At 40.1% G+C, this 22,753-nt stretch overlaps 2 protein-coding genes across 2 annotated transcripts; one reads left to right on the forward strand and one right to left on the reverse strand.

The window, feature by feature from the left end:
• Positions 1–8,193: 8,193 nt before the first annotated feature.
• ftr84 (finTRIM family, member 84) lies at positions 8,194–13,765 on the reverse strand. The gene is made up of 7 exons (XM_033624864.2): positions 13,035–13,765; positions 12,829–12,924; positions 11,583–11,816; positions 11,022–11,178; positions 10,865–10,921; positions 10,617–10,670; positions 8,194–10,424 (listed from the first exon to the last, which is right to left on the reverse strand). The coding sequence occupies exons 1-7, from the start codon at positions 13,605–13,607 to the stop codon at positions 9,883–9,885; spliced, it is 1,713 nt and encodes a 570-aa protein (XP_033480755.1). The 5' UTR covers positions 13,608–13,765; the 3' UTR covers positions 8,194–9,882.
• A 3,489-nt stretch (positions 13,766–17,254) lies between these two features.
• Positions 17,255–22,210, forward strand: tppp2 (tubulin polymerization-promoting protein family member 2). The gene is made up of 4 exons (XM_033623357.2): positions 17,255–17,390; positions 18,442–18,633; positions 19,703–19,856; positions 20,357–22,210. The coding sequence occupies exons 2-4, from the start codon at positions 18,443–18,445 to the stop codon at positions 20,546–20,548; spliced, it is 537 nt and encodes a 178-aa protein (XP_033479248.1). The 5' UTR covers positions 17,255–17,390; position 18,442; the 3' UTR covers positions 20,549–22,210.
• The last annotated feature ends 543 nt before the right edge of the window (positions 22,211–22,753 follow it).

Consider the following 22,753-nt stretch of genomic DNA (forward strand, 5'->3'; position numbering starts at 1 on the left):
CTAGACTTGACTCAACTCCTTATATTTCAATCAGGAGAGACTCATTCTGAGTGAAAGGAATATTTGTTTACATACGTACAAGAAATGTGAAAAGTGTTGGGTGGTGAAGCTGTAGTAGAAAAGGGAACCCCTCTGGAGTCTAGACACTGGTTGTGGTAGTGGTGGTGATGAGATGAAGAGGGTGCTCAGGATCTGGATGTGAAGAGGAGTGGGTTTTTGATGAGCTCATCCTGGGCTCTGGATACGCTGAGTGTAGGTGAATGGGGTGGAGGAGGGTGCGAAGACTCAGCCTCAAACGACAGCTGACGGGAGCAGAGAGGGGAACAGATCTAAAGTTTGACAGTAGTAACTCAAGCAAGTCCAGTTGCCTATGATATGGCACTTAAGATTACCATGACCTGGATGACTGAGTATCTGAACTAGAGGAGCAAACGCCCATAATGTGTGTGTGTGTGTGTGTGTGTGTGTGTGTGTGTGTGTGTGTGTGCGTGTGCGTGTTTGTGTGTATGTGTGTGTGTGTATACGACCATTTGTCTTGATGTATATACATATTTAAACACATTTATGTATATGTATTTGTTTTTTATCACCTTGTTTTAAGACTTTACTTTTTACAGATACCTCGTTGTTGTTGTTTTTACTCTGGCTTCATTTATCTATTTTTATTGTCTTGTGAAGCACTTTGTATCTGTTTTGAAAAGTGTTATATAAACAAATGTATTATTATCATCATTCAGGCCTAGCCCTTTTTCACAGCAGGCATTTTAACTTGTCGTTGTAGGAGAAGCACAGGTGTTACCGATAACACCAAAGATGACTCTGTTCTATTCAGCTGCTCCAGGCAGAGTGACAGTGAACACGCTTGCAGGATACAAGGATCCTGAAATCAAAGCATCTGGAATTCAGCCATCACTGATTTCATTATTTACATCTGTGTTGTTCCTATTGGACATATCTCCTGTGAAAAAGGCCTATTGTGCTGTGTGGATTAGAGACACGTGATTTCTGAGATACTTTTAATTTAAGAAGTTTTAAATAGTTGCAGACCCTTTCACTGTTTTGGTACAGTATGATGTTTTTTAGTGGGCGGGGCTTAGCTGGAGGCAAAACATTAGATAGCCAGCAAGTTCTGTTGGCTTGTTTTAGACAGTAGAGGAAGATGATGTGTGCGTTGCATTCAGAAATACTTATTCCAAGTGCTGGAGCGACTCTGGTACAAACTGGACCGTTCATAAATTCAGAGCACTGTAGGAATTTACCGTTCAGTTATCCAGAGCATCGCAATCTGGACTGGCAGAGTGCACGCTGGGCACTAATTCCCAGAGATAATGTAGAGATAAAACACTCTGTTCAGGGCTCTCATTTTAGTCTAAAGCATCAGACTGAATTTACAAATGCACCATGTCACTCACTCTCCGCGAGAGTTACTTGATAAATTAAACACTGACCAGTGGGACCAGACTGGCCCACCTGTATGCTCTCACTCAGTGGGTGGATGATTTGATAGGATTGCTGAAGGTGGGATGGTCGACTTTGTGGTTGGTTACTATGCCAGTCTTACAAAGGAGGACGACACTTGATGGAGAAATCCAATATTCCTCTTCATACCTCCCTAGCTTCTGATTAGGTGGACATGATAACCCTTAATACACAATGTTATTCATCCCTACAACAGTAAATACTTCTTCCCTAACCTGATATGAATTTAGATGATTGAGCTCTGTCCAGTCCTTTCGTATTATCGCATTTAACCACAGTTGTCTTTGTTTTTGTTAACAGGCAGTGGCAGCTGGTATGTGATAAAATTTAAGTTTTGAACTGTGACTGCTTCTATTCTGGCTCCCATTAACACAACAAGACAACTTTTAAGACTCCTGTGTAGCCTACAGCCCTGTGCTGGCGAGTTGTTTTGCCTCCAGCTAATAAAATGACATTATGTGACTTTGGCCCTAAAAGGGTCTATGTTTCAAGCAGTTTGCTGACGGACCCTCCTATATTTCTAATTTCTCTTCCTCATCAAATGCTCAGCTGTACAGCAGCTATAATTTTGTTTGTGTTGCAGAATCTCAAATCTTAGAGAACTGTCAACTCATTAATAATTCCTCACACTCATTGAACCTGAAAAGAATACACTGAGTTTAAACAAGTAAAGTATTTTCACTATCACCATCACATTATTTACCAAACATTAAAATAAATGAACCAATTAAATCTTAATACAATAATGTACAGTATACATTTATTGTACCGTAAATATGTCACAACCAATGAAAAATTACATCATTAAAAAAAAAGGATGTCACCATAAGGGCTATGTGGAATCAAGGTAGAAAGAATACAGTTTTTGAAGAATACATTTTTTGAGTCATGAGCACGGACTTTAAGTAAAATACAAATTCACCAGCAACCAGAAGACACGAGAACACATTACATTACATTATACAGCACATATATAAATGGGTCTACTGACAGTGATAATTAGATCTTCCTGAAGCAGAGGAGTTTTCTTGTCCTGTGGAAGTAGAGGATGGGCTGTATAATCCCAGTTATTAAAGCTAAACTCATGCAAACAGTTGTGGCTTTAGAAATCTCCAGCAATGTCAAGCAACACTGCAGAGGAATCACAGCCATATACAAAAGGAAATTAATGGCCAAGGAAATCATAATAAGCAAAATGATTTTAAAGGCTGTTCTTTTCATTTTATTGCTCTTCTTCTTCTCTGTTTCTTTCTCTCCTGGCCCAGGACGTTTCAGAACCCTGAGAACTGAGAGGCAGCAGAAGAGCATTGCTGAGAAGAGGAGAAGATTCTGTATGAAAAACGCATACATATACAGAGCATTTGGATAGGTGTACCAAGAGTAGATGCAGGAAACCAAGATTATTGACCAAATAACACAACAACAGGCCACCCTGTACCTCAGGGGTTTAAAACGGAGAAATAACACGGGATGGACGACCCCAAGATAGTAATCAATGCAGATGCAACATAGGAAGAGCGGACGGGCTGAAAAGAGGAGGCCACGTAAGAACATGAAGACTTCAAAACCAAAGGGTGATCCAAACTGTAAATAAACCATGAAGCCTATGCAGGACACAGCGAAAAGGATTTCAGACATAGCCAGGTTGAGAGACATTAAGTCTGAGGCCAGAGTCTCTCTGGCACCTGTCAGTATCAGCCACATAACATAAACATTCAAAGGAAGACCCAGGATGTTGTTTAATGTAGCTGAAGCCATGATTAAAGCCTTAAGATGAGGGTCAAAAGGAGGTGAGGTGTCGTTCATTTTGTGTCTGTAAAGAAGAAGAAAAGACAGCTTCAGAAGTTTTAACCTAAACTTGAAATTTTCTCTGATCTGGGGCTTAACAAGGTACAGAATGCACATTAACTCTTTGTCAGCAAATACCAAACAGTTACAACAGTTTGAAAAGGCACAGGGATAACATACTGTATGTAATTTAACAAATTTGCCCCTTTAATCTAAAGAATAAAGTCCTTGATTCAAACCTGGTACAGAGTTGAGCAGTGTCTGGATTCTGGTGAAGCAGCAGTGAAGTGAAGATCCACACTGACACACAAATAGCCTTCCAGGCTCTTATTACTCACTTCAGTGTTGACATAATCAAATATAATACAGAAACAACAATCAACAAATAGGCTGCAAAATGGAAATTTTTATTCAAAACAAAAATGGTTCTAAAATTGGGATCACTGTCTGCTAGGATTGATCCAGCCACTGTGACACAGTACAGGAATACCAAAATGGATGATTGGACGGATGTTTGACTATTATCTGGCAGCGGGTTACTGTGTATGCATGCAGGTTACACCACACATTTCTGCCAATGGGTTTATAATTAGGTTCAAGACATCAAATGTGCGATCAACTCCTCAGTGCCAAATAATAAAGTGCCCTCACTGCAGTCTTCCCAAAGTCTGTCAATGACAAAACACTGGAAGACATTGTCTGCAGTCTCAGTTCTTCCACTTGCTGCCTTGATGTTTTACCCAATATCCTGGGTATCCTGGTAAAACAGCTGACTCTTATAGTTAATGACTCTCTCCAATCTGGCACTTTTTTAAATGCTTTGAAAACCGCAGTCATCACACCTCTCCTAAAGAAGAGCAGTCTTAATGCCACTGTACCGACGAAACTACCAGCCTTTTTCAAACTTACCGTTTTGAAGTAAAGTTATTGAAAAAGTTGTCTACCACCAACATAGCAACTTTTTGAAGGTGAACAATTGCTTTGATAAGTTTCAGTCAGGTCTTCGGCCCCATCACTGCACTGAGACTGCACTCGTAAAGGTAATAAATGACATTCGTGTGAACATTGACTCAGACAAAGTCTCTGTTACTTAGTCTCTGACTTAGTGCTGTTGGATTAAAGTGCTGCTTTTGACACAGTGGACCACACAGTTTTGTTACAAAGACAAGAAAACTAGGTCAGACTCTCTGGAACTGTCCTCAAATGGTTCAAATCATATCATATCTTATATCTCATATCTTCATGACAGGAAGTAATTTGTCTCTATTGGTAACCATAAATCAGACCAGATACCTGTGAGATGTGGGGTTCCTCAGGGGTCCATTTCGGGACCCCTCTTGTTTAATCTCTGTATGCTTCCATTAGGCCAGATCATACAAAATGATGAAGTAGTCCACCATAATTATGCAGATGACACGCAAATATACATACAGTATCACTTTCACCAGGTGATTATGGACCTGTAGAGCTACTGTGATAACGTATTGAGCAAATCAGTGTTTGGATGAGTTAAAATTTACTCCAACTCAACAGAGGTAAGACAACATAATTGTCTTTGAGCCACAGAAAGAAAAACAGAGCGTCAGCTCCCACCTTGAAATCTCTCTCTTGTATAACTAAGAGTCACACAATGAACCTTGGTGTTATCCTGGATTCCGATTTAAATTTCCACAGCCACATTAAATCCGTAACGTCGTCTGCCCGCTAGCATTTAAAAAACATGCTAGAGTCAGAGGAGTAATGTCAAAGCAGGACCTTGAAAGGCTCACCCACGCCTTTATTTCCAGTAGATCACTGCAATGGTCTGTTTGTAGGACTTTCATAGCAAGCTGTTCGGCAACTTCAGCTTATTCAGGATTGCTGCTGCTAGGGTCCTGACAAAAACTAGGACCACATATCTCCAGTTCTAAAAATCCTTACACTGGCTACCTGGCATTTTTAGAATTGATTTTAAATCCTTGCTGCTTGTGTATAAATCACTCAGTGCCCAAATATATCTGTGACATGCTTGTGACATATGTTCCTTCAAGGACCCTGAGGATATCTGGGACTGGCCTACTGACCGTCCCAAGAGTCAGAACAAAACATGGTGAAGCAGTGTTTTGTTTTCATGCAGCACAAATCTGGAATAACCTCCCAGATCATGTTAGACAAGCTGCGACTCGGAGTACTCTTGAGTCAAAGCTTAAATCATTCCTTTTTTGCAGTGCCTACTCCACCCTGTAATGACTGTAAACTTATTTTTAAACTTATTTTTAAAATAATATTTTTATCTTTGCACCACTTGTCTGCACTTTTGCTATTTTCTATGATAATCTTTTTTATTACAAATCATTTAGTAAATAATTTTACCTTTTATATTTTTTCTCTTCACTCTTTTACGGTAAATCTGTATCCTTTATTATGTTTTACATTTTATTGCTCTGTAAAGCACTTTGAATTGACCTAGTGTATGAAATGTGCTATACAAAAAAAGATGCCTTGCCTTTATAGTACAGTGTGTCCTCATACAGCAGTCCGTATGATGACGTATGTTAAAATGACTCAAAGCTCACTTGGTTTCAAATGATTCCCAACACTGGTCTCCTGGGGAAAGTCCTGTGTTTTGTGACCCATCCACCACCCCAATCTGTCACCTTAAAGGACTGCTTCCTTCCCAACTGCCATCAGCGCATTGGTCATGTGATTGCAGCCTTCCCATATACGTGATTTATATACAAACTGCTGGCTCATGGTTACGTGGGATATGTGCTAACTTTGGTGCATTACTGTTTTTTGTAGGAAAAGGTATGAACAGTGCATGAGAACAGCCTGTATGCTATCCCACTTACGTACAGGTGGCGGTAACACTCTAGCTAGCTTGTAAACATGAATGCAGGATTTAAAAAAACATTTTAAAATCTGTTTTCCAAATGTTACATGGGGAAAGAAATGCATGCAACACATTCCTTAGATCTCAAGGATACACATTACAAACAGTTAGTGTTTGTGAGTGGCGAGAACACTGAATGCAAATATAAACTCTGCAGGCCACCTTTAAGTTTTGGTTGACAAATCCAACAGTGCCTCTGATGTCACACTTTACATTCAGTATGTTTAAAGTTTTACACTGCAGTACATGCAGTAGAGGGTAGAATAGGATAGAACAGAATAAAAAGAATATAATAGAGTAAGAAATACCTCTGTGTATATTTAGAATGTGACCTCCATCTCATTATATATCTGTAGTCATAGGCAATTCTGCCATTGACATAAATGTCAGCTGACTCATCTGCAGTGTTTACCTTAATACAACAGTAAGGCTTGTTGTAATATACACATAATATACTCTTGCACTCAATGTGAACAGTACAGCAGTTGGATTTCTACAATTATTTAGCAGTTCACTGGTTGACTGCCTCCTTTGTCTGCAAATTTGTTTATAGGGCCATGGCCGTGCTTGGTGTCTGTTACGTGGAAAACATGTAAAGCAGTGCTGTACATGCCTTTGGATCATTTCTCTTGCAAATCATGTGAGCCAAAACAGGGAAGACTGATCTTTCTCATGTGGGTTGCTTAGAAGTCCACACAAATTCCAGATAAATTAAAAATATCCACATTCGCATGTAAGCATATAAAGGCAAAAACATTTAAAGATATGAAAGGTGACAGTAGGTGACTCTGAGATCCTCTATTATGTCCCACTAACTGCTTGCTGTAGCAGCCACAGGCTATCAAAGAAAAGGTGGCAGGAGCAGCTCCCAGAGCTCTCAGCAGACACCTTTAGTGTACATAAGCCTTCAGGATTTTGGCATTTTTCTGATATGATGAATGTGTTACAGCATAATTAAATTAAATTAAATTGAATTAAATTAGTAAATTAAATAGGGGAGGTCACTAAAGTTTTGTTTAAGGTCAAGTGTTCATGCTTTGGTTGGTTTAGCCATATGTTTTTAGTACATAGAGTCCTATAAATATGACTAGGACACCTTTTGGGGTACCCCACCCATATGGTGTCTCCTGCTTTACTTCTCCCCTTTTGCTGTTGTACTTCATGGGAGAGGTAAGAGACATTGCACTTGTTGTAATTTCTCTGTTTTAGCACTGTTAAGCTGTTTATAAGTTAATTTTTTTGCCTAAATGTATTGTGTAATATGCTAACATATTCCGGGACACTTCATTTGTGTAGGGGCTCAGGTTATATGTTGTAACTGACGGAGGATTTTGTTTTTACCACTTGCTGTTAGGTGTGTTTTCTGTGTTTTGTTGCACTGAATTGGATGCAATATGGCCGCCCTTTTTCTGTTGTACTTCATGGGAGAGGGGCTGGAGTTATATGGTAGTAATTAAGGAGGATTAAGTTAACCTCTTGCTGTCATAGTTTAGGCCTCTTCATATCAACACATCACAGACAACACAAGAGTCCACCAGTTAGATATTTTTTTGTCTTCTATTTTTTATGTGTCTTGTGTATGCATCAGAACACCTAAGCAAATGCCTTGTATGTGAAAACCTACTTTGCACTAAACTGGATTTTGATTCTGCATGTGATGACACTTGATCATTTTGAAGCTTGTTCGGTTGTTAAAATTGATGGAGCAGTTTGCTGAAGGTCATGAACAATGTTAAGGGTGCAACATGCCTATTTAGAGAGTGTGTTCAGTGTGTTCATGTTAAGTGTATAAACATGTAAAGAATATGGTGATGCTGAAGGGTCAGAGAAGTGATTGAGGATTAACAATATCCAGGTAGGAGAAATGATATTTTATGCTGTTAGAATATTATTAGTAGAAAAAGTTGATTAAACAGTCCTTTTAACTCATTTCATATATAAAGTCATGGTCAGTTAAGTAGGTTTTGAAAAATGGAAAAAAAATAAAATTAAAAAAAAAGCAACAACATCAAAAAGCCTATGATATTTTATTTCAGATTCTTAACTTCAGAAAGTACATAATGCTGGTGCAGAATGAATGCTCTTTTACAGATGAACTTTTTAGGCTTTTTATAATATGAAATAAAGTAGTAAAGAATAAGACTGTTATGTTAATGACAGTTTTGTGTTTCAAATAATACAGTTGTGTGTTTGTGTTTTCCATTGTTTGTTATTTATTGACAAATTATGACTTCTACACTTTGATATTGACAATCTGTGCATTACTGTTTTATACATCATCAACAAGAATAAGTTCAGTGCCCAGTGTTGATTAGTGTTTATCATCAGGATAAATGTAAGAGAGTCACTAAACAAGGTTAAATTATTTACAAATGCAGTCATTAGAATGACTACATCCAATGACTTTTTTAGAATATTTGTATAAATATGAACACTTAAAGGTCCAGTATGTACAATTTAGTGACATCTAGTGGTGAGGCTGCAAAACTGAAACTTCTCCCATGTGCCAAGCACGTGGGAGAAAATGCAAATGGTCCTATTTAGAGGCAGCATTTGATTTGTCCATTCTGGGCTACTGTAGAACAATATGGCTGGCTCAGTGGCTCAGCTTTCCTTATTGACAGGTGATTATACACTGAGGAAAACATAGTTATGAAAATCACATTTTTGTTTTTACTGTACATACAAACACAATATTTTAGTCAGCGATCTGCAGATGAATGCAGCCTCACAATGTTAATGCTCATTGAAACAACACAGCTGAATATAGGTTATTAGCATTAGGGGATTGCATTACATGCCATGTCTGTATTAAATCAACATATATTTCTCCGAACAGGAAACAGGAACTTATATTCAATGAGATCACTATCACTATATATTACAGGAACATATAGAGTGTGGATACAACAACAATAAATGAGAATGATTTAAAAATGTATTTTTACAGAAAATAACTCTGCACTATGAGTTCTATACCTTTCACAATGGACTCCCCACAGCGTCCCTGTCAGTTAGGGTGCTTTGACACCTGCCTTGTTTGGTTCAGTTCAATCGAACTCAAGCTCGTTTGCCCCCTAAGTGCGATTCATTTGGGCAGGTGTGAACACAGCAATCACACTCAGGTGTGCAACAAAACAAGTGGACCAAAACCTTCCTGAAGAGGTGGTCTCAGTCCAGTTACAAACGAACTCTGGTGCGGTTCATTTGTGGTGAGAATGTGTTCCAACCTTGATCTGAACCAACTGCAGCCACATTACACATTGTTTGGGTTCAACAAGCATGAGCATGTTACAGTCCTGAAGGATTATTAATGTGCACCTCCTCCTGTACTGCTTTAATATGCACATTCAGCACATCCAATGCATCAAAACATTGTTTTCTAGTTGGACCCACGCCTCGTTTTCAAACTGTATGGTTTGGCTAAAATGAACAATGCAAGCAATATAATACAAGATGAGCAGTGCTAAAATCAACCTGCGTAGCTGACCCTCCATTAGAAAGCGCCACATTTTCTTGCAAGTCTACTCTTTTTCAATGTTTTGTTTACTTCCTGAATTTTTCTTGCATGGAAATTCTAACCAATCAAGAGCAGCTTTCTCGCGCAAGGGATTTGAGCTGGTCCACTAGTAAATGCTGCGGTGAGAACACGAACCAACTCTAGGCAATTATGCCTAGAGTTGTGTAACAAAATAAGTCCCCGATTCGGACCAAAGCAAACAACTCTAGGTCTGAAAGCACCCTTAGTAAGGTGTGGGATTCTGCTTCAGCTGGCAGAGGGTAACAGAGGAGCCCACACCAAAACCAGCATACAAGGGCTCACTGAACTGAGCTTTGAATCTGTGGATAAGATCCATAGTCTCTGATATGGAGTAAAAGGCCACAGTGTTTCCTGCATAATCCAGGTACACACCAATACGCGTGGCCCTGCGCGCTTCAGGAAGGTCTTTGTCTATTTTGTTGTGCCAGGCAGAGTAGCCTGAGTCTGAGCAGAGGAGACTCCAAGACTTGTCATTATAGCCCAGAAGGCTGTGCGAATTCTTCCCCTTGCGACTGATACTCTTATAGGCCACCCCGATGGAAAACTCCCCGCTCCACTCTGCCTCCCAGTAAAATCTGAAACCAGTCAGAGGCTCTTTGCACAGCACCTGGGAGAAGCCATCGAAGCGCTCTGGATGATCTGGGTAAAACTGGACTGATTTCTTCCGTGTGACCCTCTGGTTTCCGTCTGACAGGACCAGCTCTTTGTAGACTGTGTTTGGATCGAAGGACATCTTGCAGGAGTCTGAGCAAAGACAACACACATTTCTCACTCTGTCTGTTTTTCATCCACAACAACTAAATATCTGAGAATGCAAAATGAATAAATATAAAATGGTTTTTGTTTTTACTTTTGTCAAGAAAACACAAGTCACAGTTTTGTTTGTGACAACAGTGATGGGCACTGAAAAGGCTGCATTTTAAACACTTTACTCACATCTTAGGAAGTCTGTCCTGGACTTTGGCTCCTGAAAATCAACTCTGGAAGGAACTGTTTAGATATGAAAACAGGGACATGTGTTATATTCTAATACATTTTATCATAGTTTATTTTTTAATAAATCCAAAGTGAACTACAACAATACATACATCTAATCAGATATCTAATCTACATCTCCCTTGATCTCTACCCTAAAATAAAATCTATATAATCTTATATACATATTTCAGTAAACAGACGCTTACCTTTTAGGCGTTTGTCTCCATTTCTTGGCAGAAGTATGTACACAGGGGTTTCACTGACTGTGAAGATGATACAGCAGTACGTTAACCTGTCACTGGCCCACTTTATAGCTTTCACAGTATAATGATATTTTGTTAATAATATCTACGAGGTTCAAACCTGTCTTGGAGATTTTGCTCAGTTCATTCTTACAGATGTCATCCAAATGTTCCTTCATCTCGGTGGCTGTCTTGCTCATCTCTCCAAAGGAGAACTGAGGGTTGATGAGAACTTTGGGCACCATGGCCTCAGGAGGGACGCACAGGGTTGGAAAATTCTATATGACAAGAAGTAGGAGCTCCATAATCCAGTCAACAAGTCAGAACCACAAACGTAAAAGTGAAGAAAGAAAGTTCTTGGACAGAAAGTAGAAAAAAAAGCATTGATGATTTATCTATGGGACTCTAACCTAAGCAGTATTTTTATGTTAGATACAATAAAACTGTCTGGTCATGTGTAACTAACAAAAGATAACTTTGAGAGTTATGCAACTCCCAGATTCTAGTGTCTGATGTGTAAACATCTCTGACCGCAGTTTAAAGTCAAGTCAAACTTTACTGCAAACTGTCCTAAACACCAGTGAGTGTAGTAAATGTGGCATTCCATCAGTGTCACATTATGTAACAAGAACTAAGACATAAATGCTATCATTTCTTGCAGCCCTGTATGATCTTAAAGCACCTGCAGAAAGTGAATGTTGTCCTCTGTTTCGAGGATCTGTCGTAGCTCTGCATCTCTGCGCTGTAGCTCCAGTATCTCCTGCTCCAGACGGTCCACATAGCCCTCAGCCTGTGACATTGCTGCCTGCATGTTGGCCGTTATCATCTGATGGATTTCAGCCTTCCAGCGCTCCACCGCCTGCAGCATTTCATGGAAGGTCTTATCACTTTCTGCCTGTGCTCGCTGGGCAGCACTCTAAAAGGGAAGACCAGTTTGTCGAGAGGTTTTAGGACAGGGTGGGGTTTGATATTTAATACCACCATCAGACGATGCCATTTAAAAAAATCTCTACATACTGTACTAAAAGGGATAGTTAAGATTTTTTGAAGTGGGGCTCTACAAGGTTCTTTTCCATAGTCAGTGTATTTCCTTCAGTGGATAACACTGTCTGCCCCAGTTTGGAGAAGCAGGCAAGAGTACTGCCACGGAAGCTAAGCAATGGATTAGGGATGGGGGGAGCAGCACATTGTATTTGAGCCATCTAAAACAAGAATTACCTAAAAAAAAAATTGATATCAGTTTAAGTGTATACTCTATTTTGAATAGACAGTCATCTCCAGGGAGAACTAAAGTGGTCAAAGCCAGACTTCATTGACAAAAACAGTAATTTTACTTGCAGAGTTGCTGCTCTATCACTGCCTTGATTAGCTAGTTTGTTTATATTATCGTATGGCTTTGGTGTTTCAAAGGGTTGGTTCAGATTCACCAAAGTCACACTGTGACACAAATAAACTAAATGATTGAGGCAGGGGTAGACCAACAACTCCTGTGTTCTGCAAAGTAATTTTGCTGTTTTTGTAAAGGGAGTCTGGTAGCTTTGAAGAGGGGAACAGCTTCAGTTCCCTGTCAGGAAGGGCTGTCTGATGGCAAGGTAAAGTGGTGAAAATATTCTAGATATGGTGTACACTTAAACTGACATTGAATTTTTCTAAGGTGGCTAAAATACAGTTTGCTGCTTCCCTCCATCCATGGCAATACATTGCAATTTTCATGGCGGTACTACACCATCTAGGAAATACGTGGAATATGGACAAATACTTCATATAACCCCACCTCAAAAATATCTGAACTATCCCTTTAAGATGAACATTTTTGTAAAATATTTTGGGTCATATTTTCTTGCCTCCCAAATACACAATGTCACATTGCGTCATGAATTTTTACAGATGTAATTACTGATGTTTGGTTAGGCAACAGCTGATCTTACTTTGAGAACATCGACATTATGTTTGAGCTCCTGCAGCTCCTTCATCCTCTCCTGAATGATGTGCTGGACTTCAGATTGGGTGACCACCAAGACTTTCTGTTGGAAGAACATGACAATAAGAGGACAGGTTTTTGTCAGTCACAGTCACATAAGAGAACAAAACACAGACAGGGTCACATATAGACTCACAACCAATTCAGACTCACTTGTTTCTCGATGCGCTCTTCTTCTGCTGAGGTAATGTTGTGGCCGCGGTGCTCTCTGACAGTACAAAGCACGCAGATACACATCTGGTCGGAGCGACAGAACAGCTCCAGGCCCTTCTCATGCTGGGGGCAGATCTTCCTGTCCAGGTGGCCCGTCTCATCCACCAGCTTGTGTCTCTTGAAGGTGGACGACTCATAATGTGGCTTGACGTGTGTTTCGCAGTAGTAGGCCAGGCACATGAGGCACGACTTAACGGCCTTGTTGCGACGGCCAACGCAGAAATCGCAGAAGGATTCCCTGTGCATGTAGGGGAACGGAGTGAGCTCCGGGAGCTGGCGCCGTGGTTCGTGGTGCACGTCTGGCAGATTGCGTCTCAGCACGGGCCGTGGTGTGAAGGTTGCGCGGCACTGTGGGCAGCTGTACACACCCATGTGGTCAAACTGGTCCCAGTAGATTTTGATGCACTCCAGGCAGTAGGTGTCACCGCAGGGGATCGTGACTGGGTCTCTCAGTGCGTCCACACACAGAGGACAGTAATCGTCTGGTGGTAGAGGGAAACTAGACTCCGCCATGATGATGCTGGAAGAGACAAATATGGGACCAACTCAGGATCAGAATTTGTGTCCTGGGTGAAACCCCACTCTATTAAGATATGAATAAGTCTGCAAAGTGATGGTGAGTCAAGTTCTGCTGTGGTCCAGAGAGAGAGTCCAAAATACGCTCCTGTGATCCTACAACTCCTTGTCAAACCAGAGGCAAAGCTAATCTCTGGTGATATTTAAAGGGAAGGCGGTGTGTTTACTGTAAACACAGTGTCTTCCCACAGAACCCTTTTCACAGCATTTAAAAGAAACAAACTGATACCATGAAGGAATCTGCACAACAAGCAGGAATTTTAAGTGAACTCACAGTAAAGTTAAGTTGTCAGCAAAAATAAAAACTAACATAGGCAGAGGCACACGGTCAGGAGAGGCAAACCAGGCAAATGTTTGGGGCTCTCCAAGATGATTTGGAAGAGAGGCCCCCCATGGCAACTGTAAGGCCCCTTCAATCCCCCTTTAAGGCACTATATGGTGGTTGCTGCCACCAAAACACCTTAAGTGAAGTCCTTTCTCGCTACCATATGATAGCTTGATATCCTCAGTTAGGACAGGGCTACAATGGGCTTCTTTTCCTGGGGTTCCTCAGGGTCTAGGACTGCCACTGAATATAAGCCATCCAGAGCATGAATGATTAAATCTCATGGAACGAAGCATGATCACCTGCTATCATTGGTGATAATGAGTTGATACCATGACACTGTGATCTGTTTAGGCATGAACTTTTTCTTGATATTTACAAAATAGGGTTTGTCGTAACACCCGATGTCAGCACATTGTGAAATCACAACACTCAGAAACCAGTCAGTTATTTCCTCAGGCATTAGTGTTACTGTCCACTACTGATTTACTTAGACTTCCCCCTAAAACCAGCATTCTTCATTAGTGAGGAATTCACTGTACTCGTTAGTATTTCTAATGAGGGGACACTTGGTCCTTCACACCCTTTGGCTTTCCATGAATGACTGAGCAGTGAGTTTCATGATGGTGCATGATGCCAAAACAACTTGCTCTGTTTGTCTTGTGAACAAAACACAGAACATGAGCATCAGTATGTGGGTACCCACTGGAGCACACTGACATCCTGAAAAACAATTGCAGTATCACATGTGCTGAAACAACCAATACTTTTCTCTCATTTTGGATTTATTTAAAGGCATAATCTGTTGTTACATATTAAAACTTCACTGACTGTCCATTACACAGACTAAGACTACTGAACAACATAATCTTAGTAAATAATATTTTTTTTATGCTTTTACCACAAAATGTTTGTCAATGATTTCAGTAAACCCAGGAGTAACAAGTCTATATTTTATGACCAATGAATGGAAAAATACCTTGTTTTTATCTGCTTCAAATTTTTGAATTAAATAACTTATGCCTATGACAGTGTGGACAAGAAATGTCTCAATGGGACAAATTTGCATGGAAACCAGTGGCAATTAGAATATAAATGGCTTTGGAAATACTGTGGTTTCATGAAAATGAATATAGTCTGAGCTTTTTTTACACTGACTCAAAGCCAGCTGCTGGCATAGGCAATATGATAAATACAGGGAAAGAAAGAAGAAGTCAGGTTAGGGTTAGACCTGCTGTTGAAATCAGTGATTACAGTTTTGATGCTTAATACATATTATTTAGGTTCTGCCTGGTTTTACCTCCAATGGTTTCATCCTAAGGGTGTGATTGATTATTTTAGCTCATCCCAGTTATATTAATTCAAGTTTCTTCTAATTTTCAGTCATTCAACAAATAATCTGTTTTAAACACTGCAGTTGTAAAACAGTTGCTCTAACCTTTTAAGAAATAGTAATTACAATCAAAAGCATGAGGCAGGGGAGTGTATCAGCTGCTCAAGGACATGCTTATTCCTGTGAACCTAACACTTTAAATGAACTAAACTCTCATATGGCTTCATTCTTTTCAGGTACAACTAATTAGTCCTTGTGTCCAAAGATCATTTACATTCAATAACTTCCAGTAGCCATTAACTTTCTAAAGCTGTGGTTCCTAACTGGTCCAGCCTCAGGGTCCAGATTTATCCTTAGTCATTAGTTCAAGGTCCACACAATTTGGTGTCAGTGTCATACTTGCATTTGGCCATGTTGTTTAGCTAGTTTGCTGTCTCTTTCAAGTAGCTGTCCATTAGTCTATCAATCTCGAGCAGGAAATGGCACTTCAAAATAAAAGCTCTGTGCTGCAAATAACTAAGAAATAAAGTGTGTGCATTTGTGAGTCACTTGTGGTCCATTCAGAGTGGACCCGCCACCTACTTTGGGACTGTGACCCAACAGTTGGGAACCACTGTTGTAAAGGAACTGCGCAAAGAAAAAAGTGACAAATTCATCACTGGTAGCTGAGCCTGAACACTATCACAAGTGCAGACTGATACTCAGACAGAAGGTAAGAAAAAAATGCAAAAATACTTAAAATATTTTGCCTAGGGAATTTACAATTGTGTAGTGCCAAAATTTCATTAAGTACACTGAGACATAAAAAAAAGTACACTGAACGATGTCTGTTTACAAAACTACTATTGTGACCATAACAATGTGGTGGAAAGGAACATTTCTTTTTGAAATACACTTTCGAACAAAGGAAGCACTTCGCACATCTATAAAACAAGACAGGTGCGTTGGAGAAAAAAGACCAAAAAGTAGCAAAAGGACTCCCGCACACTGTTGTCTGTCTGTTTGTCCCTCTGTGTTTACGCGTGGGAATGGGATTGGTCGTGGAGAAACGACCACTCCCTATTTAAGATGGCTTCTCATGAACAAAAAACTGTTTGCCTGATGAAGGTCTAGTACCGAAACGTTGCAAATAAATGATGTATTGCAAGTTGGACAGTGTGCGGGAGTCCTTTTGCTACTTTTTGAAATACACTTTCAAAATCACTCTATGTTACTTACTTTCCCCCAATGTAAGTATGAATAATATGTTATTGAGTAGGATTGAGTCAGGGTGAAAACACATACTATATTTTAAAATAATGACAGAATACCGTTTAGCATAACAGTTGTAGTATAATAATGTACTAAATCTATTGTTTGAGTGATCCCACTCTCATCAGTGTGTAAAGAGGCCTGCTCCGTTTTCCTGGTGATATTCAGTTTGATTGAAATGAAGCTGTGAGATGGGATAATCTTTCCTGTAATGTGTCAGCTGTCATGGTGCTTTGTGCTTTGAAGGGCCGCTCTCATCTTTGTCCAGACAACAGGACTCTTGTGACAATGACAGTAAGAGGAGAAAAAAACAGACAGGGCAAGAGGGTGGGTGTGCAATGAAGAGCAGATAGCTGTGAGTTGAGTTCAGTGTTATAGAGGGGAGAATGGAGAGAAAACTAATCTTTATTGATGTTGCACCTGCCTCAAAACATGGATTACAAAAGGCAGAAGAAATGTAACACACATAAATAGACTACTGCATTGAAATAAACACCATGGCAAATCTTTCCACAGAGGGAGCAACTGTGTGCACAGAGGCGAGGAGCTAATGAGAGTGAATAGACACAAGAGAGGCTGAGTGCCTATGATGTCATTGACTGTGCTGGTCGGTACTCTCTCCCTCCTCCCTCCCTCTTCCCTCTCTCCTCCTGCCTCTCTGTATCTCTCCATCTCTGTCGTCATTGTGAGAAAGCCTGGGAGTGGCAGGAAGGAGGAGAGGCAGAGGAGAAAGACGAAGAGGTCAAGCAGCTGTACGAGAATCAGGATTTCCCTGAGTATTTACACAGCATCCTTCCATTTACGGCAGCAGGTACACTTTACTCTCTCTTTTTCAGCATCACCGTTTCTTGCACTAGCACTGTAATACAACAGAGGGGCGATGGAGACAGCAGCAGAAAACAAGTCTTCGGACTGCCATAACTACATGTCTCATTTCATGTTCCACTAACAACAGACAATCTGTAATATTTATGTGGTCATTTTTAGATGCAACAACACGTTGATGTCAGATTTTAAAAAATGATTCAACCTCATATTGCAAAGTGCATGTAGCCATGCAGAGCTGCATCGCTGAATCTGCAGTGTGATTTATGTACATGCTTTATGTTTTGGTTTAGTGCTTGGCAACATTTGGCAGCTGTTTTTATTGTTATCCACCTGCCCACCAATAAAGTGTCCGGCCAAAGACTGTAAAATTCAATACAAGCTTAACAAGTGTATTTAGATGCTCTTTTTTTCTGCTATGAAAAAGAAATACATTATGAAATAATTATGAAATAATTTTCTTTGAACAATTTTTTTTATTATTAAAAATTCTACTTTTTCCTACTGAATATACATCCTCACCTTTTTTTTCCGCAGTAACAAGTTATGGTCGAGTGTGTGTCAGTGTGTGTTTGTGAGTGTTAGAGAGAGAGATTGAGTAGAGAGGGAGAAGAAGAGAGAGAAGGAGCATGTTTGTTCATTCACTGTAGATCGAACAGCAGAGCAGCCATTTGGAAATTGACCTGATTGAATTAAATTGGCCCGAGAGCAGCTTGAGTAACAAGAATATAATGATGGATGTGAAAATGTGTATCTGTGTGTGTGTGTGTGGGAGGCGGGGGGAGCAAGAGAGTTCACTTAGACTGACTGATGGCAGCCCATTTCTTGGCAGGCCCGGCGATCAATCAGCTAATAGAGTCATTATGGATATGTGTTCTTTAATTTCACAAAATGTCCTTATAAGAATAGAAAGTAAATGAACATCAGCCAAAGTGAGGACATCGTTGAAGGGCAATGCAACCATTGTCGACAATTAATCTGACATGTTGAACATTATCAGTTTGATGATGTGTGTATACTGTGTGTGTATCCATTAGTATGGCTGAGGGCTCAGTGTCTCTGGCAGAGGTGGAGACCTCCTTCCAGAAGTTTGCAGTCCATGGCGACACTAAAGCCACAGGGAAGGAGATGAACGGCAAGAACTTCGCTAAGCTCTGCAAGGACTGCAACATCATCGACGGCAAGAACGTCACCACTACAGATGTTGACATTGTTTTCAGCAAAGTCAAGTAAGATTTCACTCAACCTCCCGCAGCTAAAACATTCAACAACCCAACAACCCTGTCATAACAAACAGCCATGAAAGGCAGACGTCAATATCAACGGCACAAAACCATGACGACAGTAAACATTATAGGGTCATTAAAAATTCATCAATGCTAATCTTAGCACGCGTACAGCTGAGGCTGATGGCAAAGTCATGTTTTGTAGGTTTTGGTCATAAACCAATGCATGGTGCTAGATGCTAGATGAAAGATAAGGGGGTCGCCATTGTAAGTATGTATGGTTGTGCAGTGGAGAGGTCAGGGTTTGTAAAGGCCTTAGGATTGATCCTCTTGGAAAGATGAATGTCTGCAAACTTAAACCTTGGTTTATGAGCAACTTCTGGTGGTGCTGCTCTGCTGCAACCCTGGTGACCTTGTGCTGCTGCCTAAGTGTTTGATTGATCCATACTGCGTGGAAAATAATAGATGTCAAATAGCAAATTCCCATGCAGTCTATATTTGAACAGGCTACTCTAAGTATAGCCAATAAGATCATCAATGACTCCTCTCATGCTCTGCATATAGAGTATGAGCTGCTGCCCTCTGGTAGGAGATTTAAGGTTCCTCGCTGCAGATTCAAAAATGTATTCATACCTCTGTCTGTAAACATTCATTTATTGTCCGTAACCGCTTATTCTGTTGGGGATCACGGGGGGCTGGAGCCTATCCCAGCTGACATTGGGCGAGAGGCAGGATACACCCTGGACAGGTCACCAGACTATTACAGGGCTGACACATAGAGACAGACAACCATTCATGCTCACGTTCACACCAACAGGCAATTTAAAGTCACCAATTGACCTAACCTGCATGTCTTTGGACTGTGGGAGGAAGCCGGAGTACCTGGAGAAAACCCACAATGACATGGGGAGAACATGCAAACTCCATACTTTAATAATAAAAGTGTCTAATCACACTGTTATACCCACCGTAGCCCCCTCCTGTATCAATATGCAAATAGGTGCAGGGCATTATTCAAATAATTTTGTTATTTTCCTCAGAAAACATTTGCCAACACTGTGTGTTTCCTCAGGGCAAAGTCGGCTCGTGTAATCACATTTGAGCAGTTCAGCCAGGCCCTGACAGAGTTGGCTCCCAAACGATTCAAAGGCAAAAGCAAAGACGAGTCGCTTCAGCAGCTCTATGGTCTCATTGTTGGTAAGGAGCCTGCCAACGTCGGAATCACTGTGAGTATTTTATTTATCAGTTATAACCTCAACATACTCACCTTTCACCACTCTAAGGCACACAACATGCCTTAACAAACTAAGTTTTTGTTGTGGTTTAATATGTTTATGGTCAGTTGACGTTGGAGTAAAAACCCAGATCTCTCTTTCACTGGGATTCATAACAATATGTTCACATATCTGTTAGTTTTATTGGTCAAATCTGGTCAATATGCCATAGCCAAAATGTGCGTTATTGTCTGCCAGTGTCTTTCTTGATTATACCACTGGATGGTGCCAAAGAAATTTCAAATCCAGTGCAGTCCAGCTCTGTTACTGGGATTATTTATGGAAGTGCTGGAAGAAATAAACAGTTGAGTTGAACAGAATTTATGAGAAAGCAAGGGTAGCAGATGGGATACAGGGATGTGTGTGTGTGTGTGTGTGTGTGTGTGTGTGTGTTTGTGTCATTACCTGAGGGAGTGAAATTACTGCTTTTTTAAATCTTCTGTTGTTTTCAGAAAGTAGCGAAGGCAGCAGCAGTGGACAGACTGACCGATACCACCAAATACACCGGAGCGCACAAGGAGCGGTTCGACGAGTCAGGCAAAGGAAAAGGAAAGGCCGGACGCGAGGACATCCCCGACAACAGTGGCTACGTGGGAGCTTACAAGGGCAGCGGCACTTATGACCAAAAAGTAAAAGAAGCATAATTCTGACAGAGTATGAAACTTTGTTTTAGTAACTTAAATTAAGCGTGTTAAAAAGCAACATGATTAAATTGGCTACTATATTTTTCAAGACAAAACTAATGTTCTGCATAATGTCTCGTGGGCCTAGCATTAGAAACACTAATTGGAGCCATGGAAAAAAGGGAAAAAACATATAATTGGAGTTCCAAGGTTTTTATAATTGACAACCAGGATGAGCAACTTAAAGAAACAATTTCCTGACAACAACCCAAAGACAATGAAAATGCCTCGGTGCAGTTAGTACAGAAATTATCAATGGGTCATAGCATGAACGACTGATTGCTCTTTATATTTTCAGTGATTTTAAAAGGGACCAAAACATGAAACTGTACTTGCAGACAAGCATGCTTTATAGACGCTAACTCTGCTTTGCACTAACACTGTGCCTTAGTATAGTATAGCTGCTAGCGCGAATGCTTCGATATTCAGTATTGTGCTGCTGTTTTCACTTATCTTGATGCAATGGATGGTACTTTAGTGGGTTTCAAATAAATGACACCGTGTTCGTGGTCACACTTGCTAAACTTATCACTTTATAGTTCAGTGCCTTTTGCTACATGACCAATCAGTGCCCATTATTATTCTCATGAAGTTTATTCATATCATGAAATTAATTCTATATTTATTGACAAACAGTGAAGAACAGAATTATTCTGTAATGATGGAGCTACAGTGCAACATACATCTTTATTCCTCTTTTTTTATGATACATATTGTACATACTTGTCTGTTGCAGCCATGCTACCCTTAATATATATCTCTTTAACTTACAACAATCTTCACTGAGCTCATGTATTACTGCCCTACAAAGACTAACTGCAGTAACAATGCTAAAACTGACACTAAGAAAAATGACTTTGACATTTTTTGACTGTAAAAGGATCACTGCGGTTTTCCTTGGCCCGATAGAATCTCAGATCTCCTGGAACCAAAGGAAGGACACAGCGACTGCATTTACTGTGGTTTACCTCGGGGTTTTGAACGGATTTTGTAGTTACTGCATTTTTTTTCATCCGAAAAAACAAGACTGAATCGGTAAATTTTGTCACAAAATAGAACAGCTATCCAAAGGTTGTAATCCTAAGGTTGTAATAGTCTGTCTAGTCTTTTTTTTGGGGGTAGAATAGGCGACATTAAAAACTTAGAACAAACAAAAAAAGGAGTGAATTTACATATCAGAAAATGAAAGAAAACTATTTCTCAGGCATAAGTTGTCAGTGAGTAACTGTTTAAAGCAATGGAGATTATAGCCAGTAACCCTTGCCTCCAACCTGCTGATTTCCAGAAATAGCTGGGATACAATTTCCCAACATAAAGGGCCCTTGAAGAACAATAAACACTCAGCGTACACTCATCCTCCTACCTGGACCCTCCTTGTAATGTGACACTGATGGCATTTATGGGGGATTCATAGGACCAACTTTAACAATGCTCATCGTATGTTTAAAGATAGCTTACCTCCTCTGTATCTCACACTATAGGCCTGAGCAGATAAGCATCACCTTTGTGTGGATCATGCCATTGAATTCCATAATAGCCTATATTCTACACTCATGACTCACTATAATCTCTGATATTTCAAAAGATAATGAAGAAATAAATCAATAAACGACTGCAATATAATAGAATTTTTGTGGAGTAATCATTGTGTTTTCTGGGTTGAAACTTTTTCCTCATTCTTTAAATTTAACCCTGCATGAACTGCTGTTTAGACCACAACAAGCTGTAGACAACACCGACTTCATATCACCCAAAAACACTATCCTGCATTTGGAGTCGTGCTCAAGGCCACCTGATAAGTTCAGTATTCACTCTTTACCAGGTGTCTTACTCTTTAGCAGCAAAATGCTCCACTCTGTCCACCAGCTAACTGTTAACCCTGTCATTTTGGGGGCGGACAAGTAGTGTACAGCTGGCTTCTCAGTGAGAGAGTGAAAATTTGGTCTGTAAATCCAAAACAAAAAAAATGCTAAAAAATCCATGTGGGTTCATCACTAAGCAGAATCTTTCAGACTACATGTCGTAATCCAAGTCACTGTTATGGCACCATAAAGAAATATGATGATTTAAGTACTGTAGTACAGAATGATTATAGTAGCTTTAAACATTGTTCGGGGACACCTAGAATAAGAAGGTATTTTACTTTTACAGCAGACAAGACAGACA

This window comes from Epinephelus lanceolatus, chromosome 3 (assembly GCF_041903045.1).
Source record: "Epinephelus lanceolatus isolate andai-2023 chromosome 3, ASM4190304v1, whole genome shotgun sequence".
In the NCBI taxonomy this organism is placed as follows: Eukaryota; Metazoa; Chordata; class Actinopteri; order Perciformes; family Serranidae; genus Epinephelus; species Epinephelus lanceolatus.